Below are 17,865 nucleotides of genomic sequence, written 5' to 3'. Positions count from 1 at the left end.
ATAGGAAAGTCAAAGGAACTCAGTGTGGATCTGAAAAAGCGAATTATTGACTTGAACAAGTCAGGGAAGTCACTTGGAGCCATTTCAAAGCAGCTACAGGTCCCAAGAGCAACTGTGCAGACAATTATACGCAAGTATAAAGTGCATGGAACAGTTGTGTCACTGCCACGATCAGGAAGAAAACGCAAGCTATCACATGCTGCCGAGAGGAGATTGGTCAGGATGGTCAAGAGTCAACCAAGAATCACCAAGAAGCAGGTCTGCAAGGATTTGGAAGCTGATGGAACACAGGTGTCAGTCTCCACAGTCAAGCGTGTTTTACATCGCCATGGACTGAGAGGCTGCCGTGCAAGAAAGAAGCCCTTGCTCCAGAAAAGGCACCTTAAGACTCGGCTGAAGTTTGCTGCTGATCACATGGACAAAGATAAAACCTTCTGGAGGAAAGTTCTCTGGTCAGACGAAACAAAAATTGAGCTGTTTGGCCACAACACCCAGCAATATGTTTGGAGGAGAAAAGGTGAGGCCTTTAATCCCAGGAACACCATGCCTACTGTCAAGCATGGTGGTGGTAGTATTATGCTCTGGGGATGTTTTGCTGCCAGTGGAACTGGTTCTTTGCAGAAAGTAAATGGGATAATGAAGAAGGAGGATTACCTCCAAATTCTGCAGGAAAACTTAAAACCATCAGCCCGAAGGTTGGGTCTTGGGCGCAGTTGGGTGTTCCAACAAGACAATGACCCAAAACACACATCAAAAGTGGTAAAGGAATGGCTAAACCAGGCTAGAATTAAGGTTTTAGAATGGCCTTCCCAAAGTCCTGACTTAAACCCCATTGAGAACATGTGGACAGTGCTAAAGAAACGGGTTCATGCAAGAAAACCATCACATTTAGCTGAACTGCACCAATTCTGTCAAGAAGAGTGGTCAAACATTCGACCTGAAGCTTGCCAGGAGCTTGTGGATGGCTACCAAAAGCGCCTAGTTGCCGTGAAAATGGCCAAGGGACATGTAACCAAATACTAATGTTGCTGTATGTATATTTTTGACCCAGCAGATTTGGTGACATTTTCAGCAGACCCATAATAAATTTATGAAAGAACCAAATTTTATGACTGTTTTTTTGTGACAAACATGTATGTGTTCCGATCACTCTATCACAGAAAAATAAGAGTTGTAGAACTTATTGAAAACTCAAGACAGCCATAACATTATGTTTTTTTACAAGTGTATGTAAACTTTTGACCACAACTGTAGATGTTAAGTGCTCTGGATTAATGTTAGATTCACAATTCAAGATGGCTACCTCCATAGCAACAGTAGTTAAATCAGTATTACACAGTTTATTATCACTTATTTAAGTTAAATGAAATAAATCATACACACAGAAGGGTCCAACATTTATCTGTAGACATGTTTCCATTGGGTGTAGGTGCAAATACTGACACCATATCCATATTTGTGGCGGTCCAGTTAACCAGCTATTATTGTTAGCATTGCCTAAGTTTAGCATTGCCTAAGATTAGCCTTGCTGACGATATCAGTTGAAAACAATTAATCATTGATATCAGTACTTTGTGATTTGAACCCCATGTCCACAGATATATGTTGGACAATATTGTGTGTATAAATGTAATAAAACTCAAATGCTAATAAACAATATAAAACTACTGATTTTATTACTGTTTATTTTGGATTCCTTAGGGGTTGGTAAGGCTTTCTAAACCTTCTGAGTAGGAAATTCTACCTGTAGGAGCGTTCCAGTTAAAATTTCCTACTCTGAATTAGGAAATTCTAACTTTCCAGTTCAAATGGAACGCAGTATTAGGCTAGCTAGATGTTAACAGATCTTAAAAATATGTTAACTACTAGCTGATGTTAACTGGATGTTATTTACTGTAAACTCTAATTCTCTAGGATTGTTTAAATTGATTCCTTAACATGCTGCTTATTTAATGTGCTACTGAATGTTTGTACACCTATAGCACTAAATAATACATAAGTAACTAAATAGTATAGTTTTATAGTAGTCAATATCAAAAACATTTGGGATGCGCATAGATTGCAAAATTGCAGAATTGCAGTATATCATTTAATCATTTCTTATTGTTCCTAAAATTCCAAAATTTTAAAAAAGGCTATTGAAAACAAATTGAGGTGTCTGTCACGTTTTAATTTGCAACTTATATGTTTGTAACTAAGCATTGATTTTTTTTTATTTCCAAGCTGAATTTCTATTTCAGTACATTACAACATATAGAAAGCTAATATTCAAAACATTGGATTACATGCAGTATTGCCTGCAGCAATCCTAAAATTCTATTTTCATTACTGATTTGCTGGAAACATATTGTTTGATGACAGTAACGGCCTTTTCTTTGCAGATTGTGGATCCGCTGGCCCGCGGTCGAGCCTTCCGTAATATGGAGGAATTGGACGGTTTTACTGGGCCTCAAACTCCCATCACCCCTGGTGCTGTCTCCCTGTGCTCCTTCACCAGCTCCCGGTCAGGCTTCAGCCGGCATCCACGCCGCCGCAAGAGAGAGTCCGTCGCCAAGATGAGCATCAGAGCTGCCACTGCCCTGGTTAAGGTTAGACTTTATGTGCATGTTTGTTTGTTTGTATTTAAAAATCAGTGGGTGATAATTACACAACATGCACGGATTTACGGATTAGCCTCATAATATGTTGGAAAATCATAGAAACATCACTGTATCAGATCAGGTCTTATTACCACCAAACACACTAGCATGCTATCATGTCAGTGTTCCAGCTTTATTGAAGATGTGGAAAGGCCATGAGGAGAGCCAAGCCAAGCTGAGAGTCTGAGGTTAAGCAAGGTTTAAGGGTTAACTTTAACTAGCACTCAGTACTGTATCTTTACAACTAAGGCTGTATCTCTGAAAACATTTTGTCCTTTAAGTTTTAGAGCTGCAAAATTGACCATGGGACGAAGACAGGTTGCGTTTTATGCTGCAGTGCTCCTAGCCAATCAGAGGCAATATGTTTGCATATAAATATACGTGAGCAAGGGTTATAACGCAGGGTTATACAGAAACACTGGAGTACTTTTTTTACAAAACGGCTCACATGGTATTCATTTATACTAGAGACCACAACTAGACATTTAAAAGAAATAAAAAACGATAGAATGAGACCTTTAACAAAAGGTATGATATTAGTAATTTGCAATTCACATAAACAGAAAAATACAGATTAAAACAATATTTTAACAAACATAAAGCACATCAAAGAAAAATGTAGTCAAAATGATTAGTTGCTGAAGGATCTATACATCTACTGAGGACCAGATGGTTGTTTGAAATAAGACTTTCAGACTTGACAAAAGCCAAAATGCAAAAATATGGGACTAGAGAATGATGATTTGCAGGACACCAGCAACTATGCCAAACACATGGACTTTAAACAATTAGTCCAGCTGTTGAAGAGCCTCTGTGTCCTTTTTCAAGTTGTGCAGATCACACTAGACTGGAGAACAGGAATGTGTTGAGTAAAGCCTTCACTGGGCAGATTATCACAGATTTCTGTGGGTGGCTCACTTTTGCATTCTTGTTGTTTGTTCCTTTCATAATCTGTTATGTAAAAGTTGATCTGTAGGCTCGTCTTGTCAGACCTGGATTTGGTGCAGTTCATGTGAGTGCATCTGCCCAGATGAGCAGGCCATAGCCCTGAAGTAATGATAACAGATGGCCATAGTAATTTCTCTGGAATGCTCAGCTGTTAGTCAGTTCGACAATTGTACAACAGAGATAATCCAGCATCTGCAACAACAGAAATATTGTATTAAACACAGTTTAATCATGTTTCGTTGTGATTAACGAACAGCTAGAACTTGATGGTAATATTGATGATGATGTTGATGATGATAACAGTGATTATCGGTACTGCTTTCAGGGTCGTCCTCTAAAGGAAGGTACAGTGCGTCGAGTGCACAGACGCAGCTTTGCAGCAGCCAGTTTTATAGAGGAGGACACAGGGGATTTCCTAGATGAGCAGGACACCTCCTTCTTCACAAGGGTGAGGCTGCCAACAGCACTTAACTCACTGATCCCTTATAATACTCTCTTCTAACACTGCCCTCTACAGGCTCTTCTGTGGAAAAGCACATCTGCTCCCTCACAACTGGCTGATTACATCTACCACTGGATCCCACTCTTATAGCAACTTACCAGTTTACCAAATACAGCTTTGAAAAAAAAAGAGATCACTTAAAAATAATTGGTTTCTTTGAATTTACCAAATTGGTCAAATTTGGCATATAATCAAGAGGAAGATTGATGATCACAGGCCTTCAGTCAAGATAAACTGCTTGACCCCTGGAACCCTTTGGAACCAGAAGTGGCATAGAGTTATCCAAAAGCAGTGTGTAAGACTGGTGGAGGGGAACATGCCAAGATTCATGAAAACTGTGAATAAAAACTAGGGTTATTCCACCAAATATTGATTTCTGAACTCTGCATATTTTTGTTATTTTCAGCCATTTCTCATTTACTTCAAATAAATGCTCTAAATGAAAATATTATTATTTGAAATTTGGGAGAAATGTAGTCTGGAGTTTATGGAATAAAACAATTTTTTTTTTCATTTTTAATTTTACAATATCATCTTAACTTGTAGATCCCTCAATGTGATCTGTGTACTGTCCCACTGTGTAAGTGGCAAAAAACTGATATATTTGCTCTAAAATAAAAATAAAATAAATTCACTTGCTTTATGTTTGGGCAGTGCAGCCTAAGATCTTCCCTGGCCTTAGTGTTTTAGGCTGTAAGAGCAACTTACAGCTTACTTGGCTGCTGATTGTGGCTGTGGACTGAATGCTACAAAGACCACTCCTGCACTAATACAGGGCTATTAAATAATATATGAAGATGATAACTGTTAAAATAAGTATGCTATGTAAATACTGTAGTATTAGCTGAATAATTATTTTTTTGTTTAATTTGTTAAACAAGTCAATCTAATTTGGCATGGTCTGGTCCGGTCACTCTTTTAAATGTTATGAGGCTTTGTGTGTATTTAGGATGGACTGGTTCAAGAAGAACTGTCCACATATGCGGACGAAGTGTTTGAGTCGCCCTCTGAAGCCGCCATTCGTGTGAACGACACGGACAAAGTAGGCGATGAGTTGGATCTGACTGGCAGTGCCCTGGACAAGACCGACTTAGAGAGGAGTCATCTAATGCTGTAAGCTTCACTAACTCTCTGTCTTTTGAACTAGAACTAATTAAAAGTAATTTGAACAAGACATTTGTACCCATTACAATGTCCACTAGGGGTTGTAATGTCCTCCCACAACCCATGGCGTGTCAATTTTTTTTTAGTTTTTCACACTATAAGGCGCACCTAAAATCCTTTAATTTTCCCCAAAATTTTCAGTGCGCTTCATAATTCAGTGCATTTATGTATGAATTTTACCAGTCAGGTTGTAAGGAGCAGTAAAGCCATTCTGCTGAAGTACAGCGTTATACAGGAGTTTCAGTTTAGTTCTCCAGAAGTATTAGCATCAGGTGCTAACTGCGTGAAGCACTAGCTCTTTGTCGGTCCAGAGGTGAGTATTATCGACCTGTAACCTGCTGCTAACTCCGGCTAGCACTGCTGGAGCAGCATTAACATTAGCTGCTAACCATGCAAAGTGCTAACTCTTTGGCTGTACAGAGGCAAGTATATCAGACAGTAGTCTGCACGTTTATCATGTTAGAACAAGGTAAGGGGGACTAACCGCTATCTAATATCACCCGGCTCTACCAGAACACTCAGAGTTTCTCAGTGTAGCTCTGTCGGGTGGCATTAGCAGCTAATACTAATGCTCCAGCCTTAGTGAAAATCTGTACATACAGTAATCTATTACTGTAAGAAAGCGTTTTACTCACCCAAGAAAACAGTTTTCAGGAGAGAAATCTGTGTCGATTAATATCCAGCGCTCTTTTGACTCATCTGACTCGTCTAAAATGTTTCTTTTTTTAAAGAATTACAATTTTGTTTACTTAACCTAGCTTAGCTTTACAGGTTTCGCCACCCAGTGAAGGAAAACCACTGTTCCTTCTACTAGATACAAGTTACTAGTGTCACATAAAATGCACCTAATAATCAGGTGCGCCTTATATATATTAAAATAGACCAGAAAAGACGTTTATTAATAGTGCGCCCTATAATCCGGTGCGTCTTATAGTGCGAACAATACGGTACATGCAGCTGCAACCAAGATGGTTTTATATTTTCAGACATGTTGATTCCAGTCTTCTTTGGAACACAGTTTATGACTCATGTCTGGTTATGTGTATGTGTTTAGGTGACTGAGATTTACTCATCGCCGCAGCTTCAAAGTTAGTCATCAACAAGGATACAAACAAACTGCAAATCCAAACACTTAAAGAACCAGCCTTAAAACTTAGAACTGATCAACAAAACAGATAAACAGCTGAACATGAGAAAGTGCTGAATGGCTGAATGCTTTGAAGGAGGAATCACAGCTGTTATCTCTCTCTCTCTCTCTCTCTCTCTCTCTCTCTCTCTCTCTGCGCAGGCCTCTGGAGAGGGGTTGGAGGAAAGCGAGGGATGGCACGCTGATTCAGCCGAGGGTGCGTTTACGGCAGGAGGTGGTGAGTGTGAGTGGTCAGCGCCGCGGTCAACGCATCGCTGTTCCTGTTAAGAAGCTCTTTGCCCGAGATAAACGTCCGTATGGCCTGGGGATAGTGGGCCGACTGACCAACCGCTCATACCGCAAACGCATCGACAGCTATGTTAAGAGGCAGATAGAGGACATGAATGACCACAGGTGTCTACTTTTAAAATCTCAAAAAAAGTTACAGTAGAAAATAATCATTAAATAATATTTTTATCAAGTTAAAACATTCCATAAAAACATAAGTATTTACCTATTTTCAGTTATTGTTTTGTTCTATGTTAAAATGTGCCAATATTGTTTCCTGCAGGCCTTTTTTTACTTACTGGATCACATTTGTCCACCTGCTCATCACCATCCTGTCAGTTTCCATCTATGGAATTGCACCTGTTGGCTTCTCCCAACATGAAACTGTAGATTCTGTAAGTTCACCCTGAATATTAATATCACCTTTGTCTTTAAACCATATATATATATATATATATATATATATATATATATATATATATATATATATATATATATGTATATAATATTATAAAAAATAATAGCAATAAGGTAGAAACACATAAGGTAGAAACACCAAAGAAGCCATCTGTGATGCCATAATGACCACGTAGCAATGTTCAGATTAGTCATTCAGCAACACCATAGAGCCACCTGGGATACCATGGCAACTTCCTTGCAGCACTATAGAAACCACCTAGCAACCATCTAGAATTTCAGGGCAACCAAATAGCAACACCATTGCATTCCTCTTGCAACAACATAGAACCATCATAGCAACCAGCAAGAAACTTATTTTATTAAACACATTAGCAAACACCTGGGATACCATAGCAAACATGTAGCAACCACCTAGCAACATCATAGCAACCACCTACTAACCAGATATCAATCACCTGAGATTTAAGAGCAACTATCTAGAATACCAAGGCACAACACCAAGCAACCACATAGCAGCACACCTTAGAAACCACTAAGAACTTCCTAGCAACCACCCTGGAATATCATATCACATATGCAGCAGCCCCAAAGCTGCCACCGTGCAAAATCAGTTACCCATTATATACTGAAAAGCCTAGATAAATGTTGTCTATTATATATATGTTAACGTTAATACTTCTTGGTTATAAAGGTATAAGGTTTTATTGAATTGACAAAATAATAATTATGGTTAACACCTAAACTTTACAGTCATGATTTCTAACACATTGTTTTATTTTGCAGGTTTTAAGAAATAAAGGCGTTTATGAGAATGTCAAGTTTGTTCAACAGGAGAACTTCTGGGTTGGACCGAACTCTGTAAGTTACAGCCTATAGCCCATGACTTGATTGTTGTTACAATTTACAATTTTCTGGCCCAGTTTTCCAAAAGCATCTTAGGGCCTTATTTTAGTGATCTTTACCACACCGGCCAATTGCAGATCACGCAGCTGGATCAAGGGCGTGTTGGTGTGTTTTTGGTATCGCAAGGGTGAAATATTTTGCCTTGCATGGCTCGAAACGTGCAATCAGTAAAGCAATCAGTGTGCCACTCATTCCCTTTAAGAGACAGGTGCTCTCTGACTTTGACACGTTTATAACTTAACAGCGAGGCGCTTTCGTGCGTCCGGGCAAAGAATACTGACCTGTGTACTCACGCTGTGAAGGTACACCAGCAGCTTATTTAAGGGAAAAGCAAGTTTATTAAATTTTTTTTTTCTGTTTATTTTTGAGTTAAAAGTCGGGTTTGCGTTCTGCGCGCATGGTGCACCTAGAGGAATGGACTCTGACGATTGATTGTTGTCTAGGTTCATGTGTTTTCCTCCACCAAAATAACAACATGCCAGAAATTTACCTGAACACACCTCACTTTCAGACCACCACGCCTGTCAGTGAAGATTTAGTCCTAAACTCCTACTCCTTTTTTAAGGTAGGGGGCTGTATATTGTTGAAGGCGTTTAAGGTAGCAAAAAACGTGCAATATAAGCCATGATTAATCATTTAAAACTCATCTCATGTGCTAGAATGCTTCTGGAAAACAGGCACTGTGTAAAAGTGGTGTGTTAAATAAACTCTGGGTTAAATACTGTAAATACTGTATCTGTCTTGTACTGTAGGAGGCGCTGATACACCTGGGGGCGAAGTTCTCACCCTGCATGCGGCAGGACCAGCAGGTGCATGATCTGATGCAGGAGAAGAAGCAGAGGGAGCGTAACTCAGGCTGCTGCGTCCGAAACGACCAGTCCGGCTGTGTGCAGACTTCTCAGGAGGAGTGTTCAGTAAGAACCTAATCAAATCACATCACTTTTCAAAAGACTTGGATGACCACTGCCCCACCTCATCCCAAAATCCCCAAATCCTTTCAAAAGTACTGAATGAACCACTGTCATTCCAGATACATCCAGATTCTATTGGAAATACTTCACTACAGGGACTTGTTAAACTGGGTTTAGCGATGGGTGGTCCCATCTTTTCTGAATTCACGCTTCTTTTACTGATGATACATCATATGTGTATACTGTATATGCTGCACAAAAATAAAAATGATGAAATATTCTTATGTATAATAAAGCCAATTTAATAAGTATGTGTGTGTGTAATAATTCAATAATACTAATTAATCTCTCTTTCTCTCTCAGAGTACATTGGCTCTGTGGGTAAAGTGGCCTCAGCACCCAAGTGTTCCCTATCTTGATGGTAAATTACGCAGTTATGGCTCAGTTTGTCACCAAGACCCCAGGTAAAGCACCCTACTCATTTTTATAGTACACTGAGGAATAACTGACTGGTGCTGTGCTAGAGATTTGTGACTGACCTCTGTGTGTGCTGTGATTTCAGGACGTGTCTGGAGCCGGCCTCCGTCTCGCCTCATGAGTGGCCTGATGACATCACCAAATGGCCGGTGAGTCTATCTCAGTAACTGAACCAGATGTAGTACTGTAAATCTCTATGTAGTACTGATGACTATATTATCCCAGATAAGTCTAAAGCCCTATCCGGACAGGATTAGTTTCTCAAGGGGTCCTGGTGTAAATTTCTTTTTTATGGGGGGGTCCTCTGTGATTTTATTCCCGTCCGTAACGACTATATATGTAAACACAACAGCGAGTAGAAATGGAGGAGCTACTGAACGCGATGTGATGTGACTGAGAAAGCCAGAAAACTTACTGGTCCTGTTTTTTCAATTGCATTCCAGATGCAAGAGTTTTATCACTGAGTAGAAGTGTGAAATATTTTTCTCAGACGTCCCCCTGAGAAACGAATCCTGTCTGGATAGGGCTTAACTATAATTACTGAAAGTGGTGCATGACCCATGTTATTACTCTTTAATTTATTATTGTTTTATTATTTTATATTATTATTTATTTACTTATTATAATTAAAACTAAAAATAATTTTAATATATGTCTTTTTACAGTTTTTTTTCAGCCAGTTTCCCAGACAGAGACTAAGCCTAGTCTGAGACTATATTTATATTCCTTTTAATGGAAAATCTCAAAAATAAAGTGTAGGCTCAATTCCTGTCTGGAAAACTCTTCAATTATGTAATGAGGCATGCAAGGATGCAAGGCTTTCCTTTTTTTCTAGTCATGTCTGACATTATGTGGCATATTTATTTAGTCCCATGCTGACTGTGTGTTTTCAGATATGCACCAGGTACAGCACTGGAAACCACACAAACCTGCCCCACATAGACTGTGTAATTACAGGCAGACCGTGCTGCATCGGAACCAAAGGGAGGTGAGAGTGATTTATAGAAATGCACAGACTTCACAGCTCCTCTTTCATTAGCACCTGTGAACACATGGCACATGTAACATCACACCTACATTTTTATCATTCCATAAATTTCAATCTTTACCATCTTTATCCTGTAACAGAGCATTTGCAGCCCACCTTTTTGTTCTTCACTCCTCCTCTGTTCACTGAAGAGATGGGTCCTGCATTCTAGCTTAAAGCAGAAGCTACCCTTCAACTTCGTTGCCCCCCCCCCCCCCCTCAAATTATTTCAAGCACTGTTTGGATATATGTGAGAATTACTGGTGACTGGATTGATGGATTTTCTTAAGTTTGGAGGCGTTTTGAAGGTAAGAGTGTGGGGGAAGTGCTGGAGGGGTTTGGGTGTGTGTCTCGAGTGTCCTGAGGTAAACACAAAGCGAAACACAAGCAGATTTAAACTCTAAACACAGTTCCGTAATCCGGAGAGGCAGACGGTTCGAATGGTGTATAACATGTCCACATTCGATCAAATATGGACGTACGAAAAACGTAAATATGAAAATAATATTTCATAACTTTCATAAACCAGGCATATTTCGCCCTAAATGTTTATTTTCTGAAATGAGATACGGCTAAATTGGCTAGATAACTGAAAAGCTTTAAAATGGCATATTGGGTGTCTACATTGAATCTATAAGTATTCATAAACACAGCCAGATATTAAATATGATATTTTTCTGGCCCGCCAGCGGGCCAGGGCGTGTTAAGAGGTTAACCCCCTTTTTACACCTCTATACTGTATTTTATATATGGCCTTAGGAGCCACAGGCATGTTGAGAGTAAAATACACCCTAGCTTGATCGTCAGAATTGCAAAGTGAGTGACTGAATGTTATTGTCACTTAACCTACATTTCTTAAAAATCAACTAAAATCCAGACTTTGGAGTTATCCCAATAATAACAGTAATAATCCGGTGTTACATGTACAATTATACTTATGGGCTAAGCCGAGCCCGGCACTTTTAACGCAGGGGAGTTGTAAAGAAATAGAAGCCTGCACTCAGCAACTTACCGATTTTGGGCCTTTTTTGAACAAGTCACCAATATTTTGGGACAATGTTACCACCGTTTTCTTCCGTTTTCGCTCCTTGTCTTCTTTTTTACCCATTTTCTCAAGTAACTTTCCCCTGATTCTTATTCTTTCCACAAGCTAAGAACAGAAATGGGGGAATTACCGCCACCTACTGGATTGGGGTAAAACAGTCTGAACAAAATGTGTAAAGAGAAACAATAACAATTTTTCTTACTCGTCACTACTCTGGGGGCAGGCGGGGGGGGGGGGATTGGGGGGGGGGACTGGGGTGGCTGAGGGGGGGTTGTGGGGGATGGGGGGGGGGATCGAACGAACCCTTCGATCCCCCCTGGCTACGGGCCTGGTATTACATCTGTTAAAAATGATGCAACAAATTCTACTTTAATGTCTATTCTATATTTTGACTGCATTCATGAAGCTTTCAAAATATCCTTAACCTTCTAAGACCTGAACTCTTGCATGGCATGCATTTCCTATTTCTCTTTGCCATTTAGGCTAATTGTCACCTGATTAATGTAAAAACAAAGAATAATCTCTCAAATGATACTGCCACCACTAGGTGACAGAATAATGGCCTCATAAGACACCAGGTCTTTGTAGAGCGAAATTTAGTGTTAGTGTCTAGACAACCCAAAATGTGATGTCCACATTATTTTTAAAGTTATGATGTTTTTCTAGTTATTGGTTTATGATTTTTTTAATTGTGCAGGTGTGAGATCACATCCAGAGAGTACTGTGACTTTATGAATGGCTATTTCCATGAAGAGGCTACCTTGTGTTCCCAGGTGAGTTTACATACCTCTCTACTGCAGTGGAACATTGTTGCTTCATAAGTGGGGTTGAAGGTTTACAGGATCATTGTTGTTATTATCAGTAGTATTAGTAGTATGTATATAGTAATAATAAAATGATCACTAGAACTATGACATGTTATTGTTCAGTTTCCCTAAAACATCAAAGTGTTAACATCATCTTAACTGAAGAGTGTTTATTGTGATGTTGCTCAACCAGTTTAGGGTTATATTTGTGCCTAGATGATTTTAGATGCAACAGTCTTAGCAACAAAAGTCCTGTATGTAGTGCTAAGAATTCACAACAATAATGGAATTTTTTTTGTTTCTAAATAAAACAATTGTCGTAATTTCTATGAAGAAACGTATAAAAGGACTTCCAATAATCCTTAGATTATTGTTATGTTGTAATCAGGCAAAAAAACATTTATGTATAATGTAGGACTGTTGCTTTAGCTGAAGAACCATTGAAGAACCCCTTTTTCTATGTGTATAAGCATGTATTTCCTTGTGTGATTAGCAGGGAGCCTGTTGCCATAGACTTCTTTTAAAAAATTTAAAAGACCATGATCAGATGGACATAAAATGTAGACAGGAATTCTAAATTGCATAAATCTCTCAAATGTAGCTTTTTAATTCACATCAGTGTTTGATTTGACTACCTGAAGCCCCCATCCTTAACAAGCTAACCCCGGTTTATGGTTTTAAAATCAGAATCTGGCTTTTAATAACCCAGTGGATATCTGAATTATGCAGATTAGTATATTAGTAGTGAAAACTACCTCATCTTTAGCTGGGGCATACAGCTCTCACTAAACATAACCACTAGGGGGATTATAGAGTTACAGATGGTTGGTTGGTTGGTTTCTCTCACAGCTTACACAATAAACGGTGTAAAAAAGACCACCACAAGGTGGAGCACAAAGCTCACAGGTAAATTGAGTTCTCTGTAACGTGCCTTCCCTCAGGTGCACTGCATGGATGATGTGTGTGGCCTTCTGCCTTTCCTTAACCCTGAGGTCCCAGACCAGTTCTACCGACTGTGGCTCTCGCTCTTCCTGCATGCTGGGTAAGAAGAATGTGTAATTCTATTCCTGCACTTTCAGCATTGTGATCTACCTCTGGCCACATGTTTTTCAGATCATGTACTGTATACTTTAGCTGAAACCTAACAATAAAGTCTGCTTTTGCCATGTCAAGAACTGTATTCAAGACCTTGCTGTCTTGTTTCTGCTCAGGATCCTGCACTGCCTGGTGTCTGTGTGCTTCCAGATGACCATCCTGAGGGATTTGGAGAAGCTAGCTGGCTGGCTACGAATTTCCATCATCTACATCCTCAGTGGCATCACGGGCAACTTAGCCAGTGCCATCTTCCTTCCTTACAGAGCTGAGGTGCAGTGTTTCTCATAAACCTAGAACACAAAGGTGGATCAGAGTAAAAATTGAAGTTTAAACTGGATGGGCTTGAATGTGGGCCCACATTAAATGTAATATAATATATGTACATATCCTGTAAAATGTGTCAATCAATCCAAAATATACAGATTAAACTGTAAATTTATATTCCATTGGATAATTTGATGTTTAAACGGAGGGGCTTGAATGTGGGCCCACATATAAATTAATCACACTCGTAATGTCATAATTTATATTCGTTTGTTATTAGTGTAGATGATAATAATTTAAAGTTAGGTATAATACATTTATTGTAGTGTTTCTCTGGAAAAAACACACTTTTATTCCAAAAGTGAAACATGTCGTGTATTATTCAAAAAGCAGTCAAGGCCAAACTATTTAGATTAAACTGTAAATTCAGACTTCATTAGAAGGCTTATAGCTATAATGCATGTACTGTCAGAGAGCACTTAACAACAAAGAGTTGATTGATAAAACCTTTAAAACCTTGACCTGTAGTAACAACACACTGTATTGCAGAATCATAAACATTCTCATAAGGAACTTATTAGTGTTTAATCCTTGTCATGAGGGGACCCACCACCATGTTTAACAGCAAAGAAAACGTCTTACATAAAATATATTTTTTAGCATAAACCTTTATAATGTTTTCTAGAGTAACCCCAAAATTAGAGAAAATGAAATATTGCCTTTGTTTCATAGCTTCATTCTTCAAAGCTGTACACCTATAATGTCATCATTTATATTATATATATATATATATATATATATATATATATATATATATATATATATATATATATATATTTATTAGTGTAGTGGATAATACATAGAGTTTAGTGTTAAACATTTATCGTAGTGTTTTTTCACAAAATACACTGACATTCCAAAAGCCAATCATGTCCTGTATTATGTATCATTCAAAAAGCAGTTGAGGCCAACATATTCAGATTAAACTGTGAATTCAGACTCCATTAAAAGGCTTATAGCTATAATGCATATACTGTCAATAAGTCATTAACAGCATTTACAGAGTTTAATGGAAAAAAAAAAAACGTATAAAACCTTGGCCTATAGTTACAACACCCTGTATTACATAATCATAAACAGGCTCATAAAGTAGAAAAATATTTGTTTTTAATTCTTGTATTGTCATGAGTGGACCCGCCACCATGTTTAACAGCAAAGAAAATGTATTGCTAAAAAAATATATATTTTTTAGCATAAACCTTTGTAATGTTTTCTAGAGTGACCCCAATATTGAAGAAAATGTAAATATTTTGTCTTAGTTCATATTTTCATGAAAGCTGTACATCACCAGGCTATATACAAGATATTGTTTTTAGATAATTTTTGACCTCTTCAAAAAGGGGAGTACAGTGAAAGTTATGGAAAGCAGTTAAAATTATATAGGCATTTTAAGTTTAATAAGCCTTCGGATACATTGCTAACCTAACGTTTTCCACTTTAGGTTGGCCCGGCAGGTTCCCAGTTCGGTATCTTGGCGTGTCTGTTCGTGGAGCTCTTCCAAAGTTGGCAGATCCTGGCCCGTCCGTGGCGGGCCTTCTTCAAGCTGCTCTGCGTTGTGCTCTTCCTCTTCGCCTTTGGTCTTCTGCCGTGGATAGACAACTTTGCCCACATCTGCGGCTTCATTTCAGGATTCTTCCTCTCCTTCGCCTTTCTGCCCTACATTAGCTTCGGTCGCATGGACATGTACCGCAAGCGCTGCCAGATCCTGCTCTCTCTCACACTCTTCCTGGGCATCTTCTCCGGGTTTGTGGTGCTCTTCTACGTGTACCCTCTGAAGTGCGAGTGGTGCGAGTTACTCACCTGCATCCCTTTGACAGACAAATTCTGCGAGAAATACGACCTAAATGCTCATCTCCACTGAGGCCTTACTTAAAGCCCAGAGCACACTGACCCAGAGTTCTTCAACAAACATGCTGCACTCCACCTCTCCAGCAGCTCCATGTTTACAATTCAACTTTTGTCTGAACCAGAAAAAACTTTGTAGAACAAAGACTAGAACAGTGTAATTGAGAAACAGCAAGGAAATGTTCTAAAACAGCTTTAAAAATGTGAACCTTCTAGAATATAGTGATAGAAAAGGGCATTATAGGACAACGTGTCTGGAGAAACATTGTAGAACAGTTTGATTGAGGAAAACATTGTAGAACCATTTGTTTGGGGAAAATTTTGAACCACAGTTTCATTGGTTACAACATTTTAGAACAGTTTGAATAGGGCAAACACTGTAAAGCAGTTTAAATGGGGATACATTGTAGAACAATTTTATTGGTTAAAACATTTTAGAACAGTTTGAATAGGGCAACAATTGTAGAGCAGTTTGACTTAGGAAAACACTTTAGAATAGTTTCAATTGGGAAACAAATTAGAACAGTTTGACTGGGGAAAACAGTGTACAACAGTGTGACTGAGGAAAACATTTTAGAACAGTTTTCATGGGGAAAACATTGTACAGCAGTTTAAATTAGGGAACATTTTAGAACAGTTTGACTCTGGAAAACATTGTAGAACAGTTTGACCCAGGAAATATTGTAAAACAGTTTCACAGGGGAAACATTTTAGAACAGTTTGACTGAAAAATCATTGTAGAACAGATTGACTGGGTAAACACTGTAGAACAGTTTGACTGGGGAAACATTTTAGAGCAGATTGACTGGGAAAAACAGTGTAAAACAGTGTGACTGGGAAAAACATTTTCTAACAGTTTGCATGGGGAAAACATTTGTACAGCAGTTTAAATTTGGGAAAACTTTGTAGAACAGTTTGACTGGGGAAATCATTGTAGAACAGATTGACTGGGGAAAACATTGTAGAACAGTTTGACTGAAGAATCTTTGTAGAACAGATTGACTGGGGAAAAGCTGAAAGTATGTAATAGACTAAGACTAGAACATTTTAAAGCAGTGTGAAAGGGACAAACATCCTAAAAATCACAGGTATCCCCCTCGGGTGATGCTGGTGTTTGCTGGGTCAGCGTGCTCTGGGGCTAAAGGAACAGAAAGCCAGAAGAGGACATATATGACTCTTACAGAACCACGGCTCTCAGTCTCCTGTATGGAAATGACGGTAGATCAGTGGCCCTGACTGACAGCGTGTGAGTTGATGGTTCTGCTGCAGTCTGCAGTTGTTACGCACTTGCTGAATGAAGGTCAAGGATTGTAATCATTGTTATTGGACAGGCTCAGAGAAACGCCCTCCTCAGAGTGGAGAGGTGGCTTAAACGCCTCCGGTGCCTTGTTGACCAACACCAACTGCTGCCATATACGTGTTGTAACTCTGAGCACTTTTCTTATTAACCTGTAATAATATGTTAACTGCTGCTGAAGTGGTGAATGTTTTGGCAGTGTTTTAGCTGCCTGCTCACTTGTAAAACACAATACAATGAGAGTAAACCAAACGCCCAGTGTGTCCTACTCTGATTTCCAGTTTGAGTATAAGAGGATTCAGAAATCTATAACATATATAGCATATATGTTGTCTCATACCATTTGTGCACAAGATAAATTCAAGACTCAATGATGGGAGGAGTAGACAGACAGACATAGACAGACAGCTGTTTGAACAAAATCTCAGATTTCCTATGGTAACAGGTTTGATACACTCAAGGGGATTCTATGGTTCTTTGATAAACCACAAGTGGTTTGTTTATATGATAGACCACATAATAATTCTAAGCATGGCTGGATAAATGGACGGATGGACAGATGAATGGGTACATGGGTGGACGGATGGATGGATGCATGGATGGGTGTGTGCATTAGTGGATTGGAGGATACACCTGTGGGTGGATAGATGAATGCTTAAATACATGGGATGAGTGTTGGATGGATGGAAGGATGGATGGATGGATGGGTAAATGGCTGAGTGGGTGGATGGATGAATGGCTGGGTAGTGGATAGATAAATGGTTAGATGGCTGAATGGCTAGGTGAATGGCTGAGTGAGTGGATGGATGAATGTTTAGATGGATGCATGGATGAGTGGATGGATGGATGGATGGATGGGTGAATGGGTGGGTGGGTAGATGGATGGATGAATAGTTAGATGGCTCGGTTGGTGGATTAAAGATTGGTTAGATAGCTCATTGGATGGATGAATGGCTAAATGGGTGAATGAATAATGGATGAATGGATGTATGGATGGATGGATGGATGGGTAAATAAATTGGTGGGTGGATGAATGAATGTTTAGTTT

At 39.0% G+C, this 17,865-nt stretch overlaps 1 protein-coding gene across 2 annotated transcripts in view; it reads left to right on the top strand.

Annotated features, from left to right (window-relative positions):
* rhbdf1b (rhomboid 5 homolog 1b (Drosophila)) overlaps positions 1 to 17,069 on the top strand; it is a 61,782-nt gene extending 44,713 nt beyond the window's left edge. For both annotated transcript variants that reach the window (XM_049464878.1, XM_049464879.1), the window contains 14 exons: positions 2,382 to 2,588; positions 3,913 to 4,035; positions 5,039 to 5,202; positions 6,542 to 6,793; positions 6,951 to 7,062; positions 7,871 to 7,945; positions 8,743 to 8,904; positions 9,265 to 9,365; positions 9,464 to 9,527; positions 10,272 to 10,366; positions 12,148 to 12,223; positions 13,198 to 13,298; positions 13,468 to 13,621; positions 15,117 to 17,069. In XM_049464878.1, the coding sequence (XP_049320835.1) occupies positions 2,382 to 2,588; positions 3,913 to 4,035; positions 5,039 to 5,202; positions 6,542 to 6,793; positions 6,951 to 7,062; positions 7,871 to 7,945; positions 8,743 to 8,904; positions 9,265 to 9,365; positions 9,464 to 9,527; positions 10,272 to 10,366; positions 12,148 to 12,223; positions 13,198 to 13,298; positions 13,468 to 13,621; positions 15,117 to 15,536 (2,106 nt within the window). In that variant the 3' untranslated portion in view covers positions 15,537 to 17,069. The remainder of the gene's footprint in view (positions 1 to 2,381; positions 2,589 to 3,912; positions 4,036 to 5,038; positions 5,203 to 6,541; positions 6,794 to 6,950; positions 7,063 to 7,870; positions 7,946 to 8,742; positions 8,905 to 9,264; positions 9,366 to 9,463; positions 9,528 to 10,271; positions 10,367 to 12,147; positions 12,224 to 13,197; positions 13,299 to 13,467; positions 13,622 to 15,116) is intronic.
* Positions 17,070 to 17,865: the final 796 nt, after the last annotated feature.

The sequence above is a fragment of the Astyanax mexicanus genome, chromosome 15 (genome assembly GCF_023375975.1).
Source record: "Astyanax mexicanus isolate ESR-SI-001 chromosome 15, AstMex3_surface, whole genome shotgun sequence".
Taxonomy (NCBI): domain Eukaryota; kingdom Metazoa; phylum Chordata; class Actinopteri; order Characiformes; family Acestrorhamphidae; genus Astyanax; species Astyanax mexicanus.
The sequence above is the reverse complement of the archived record's forward strand: the minus strand, read 5'-3'. Positions and strand labels throughout refer to the sequence as shown.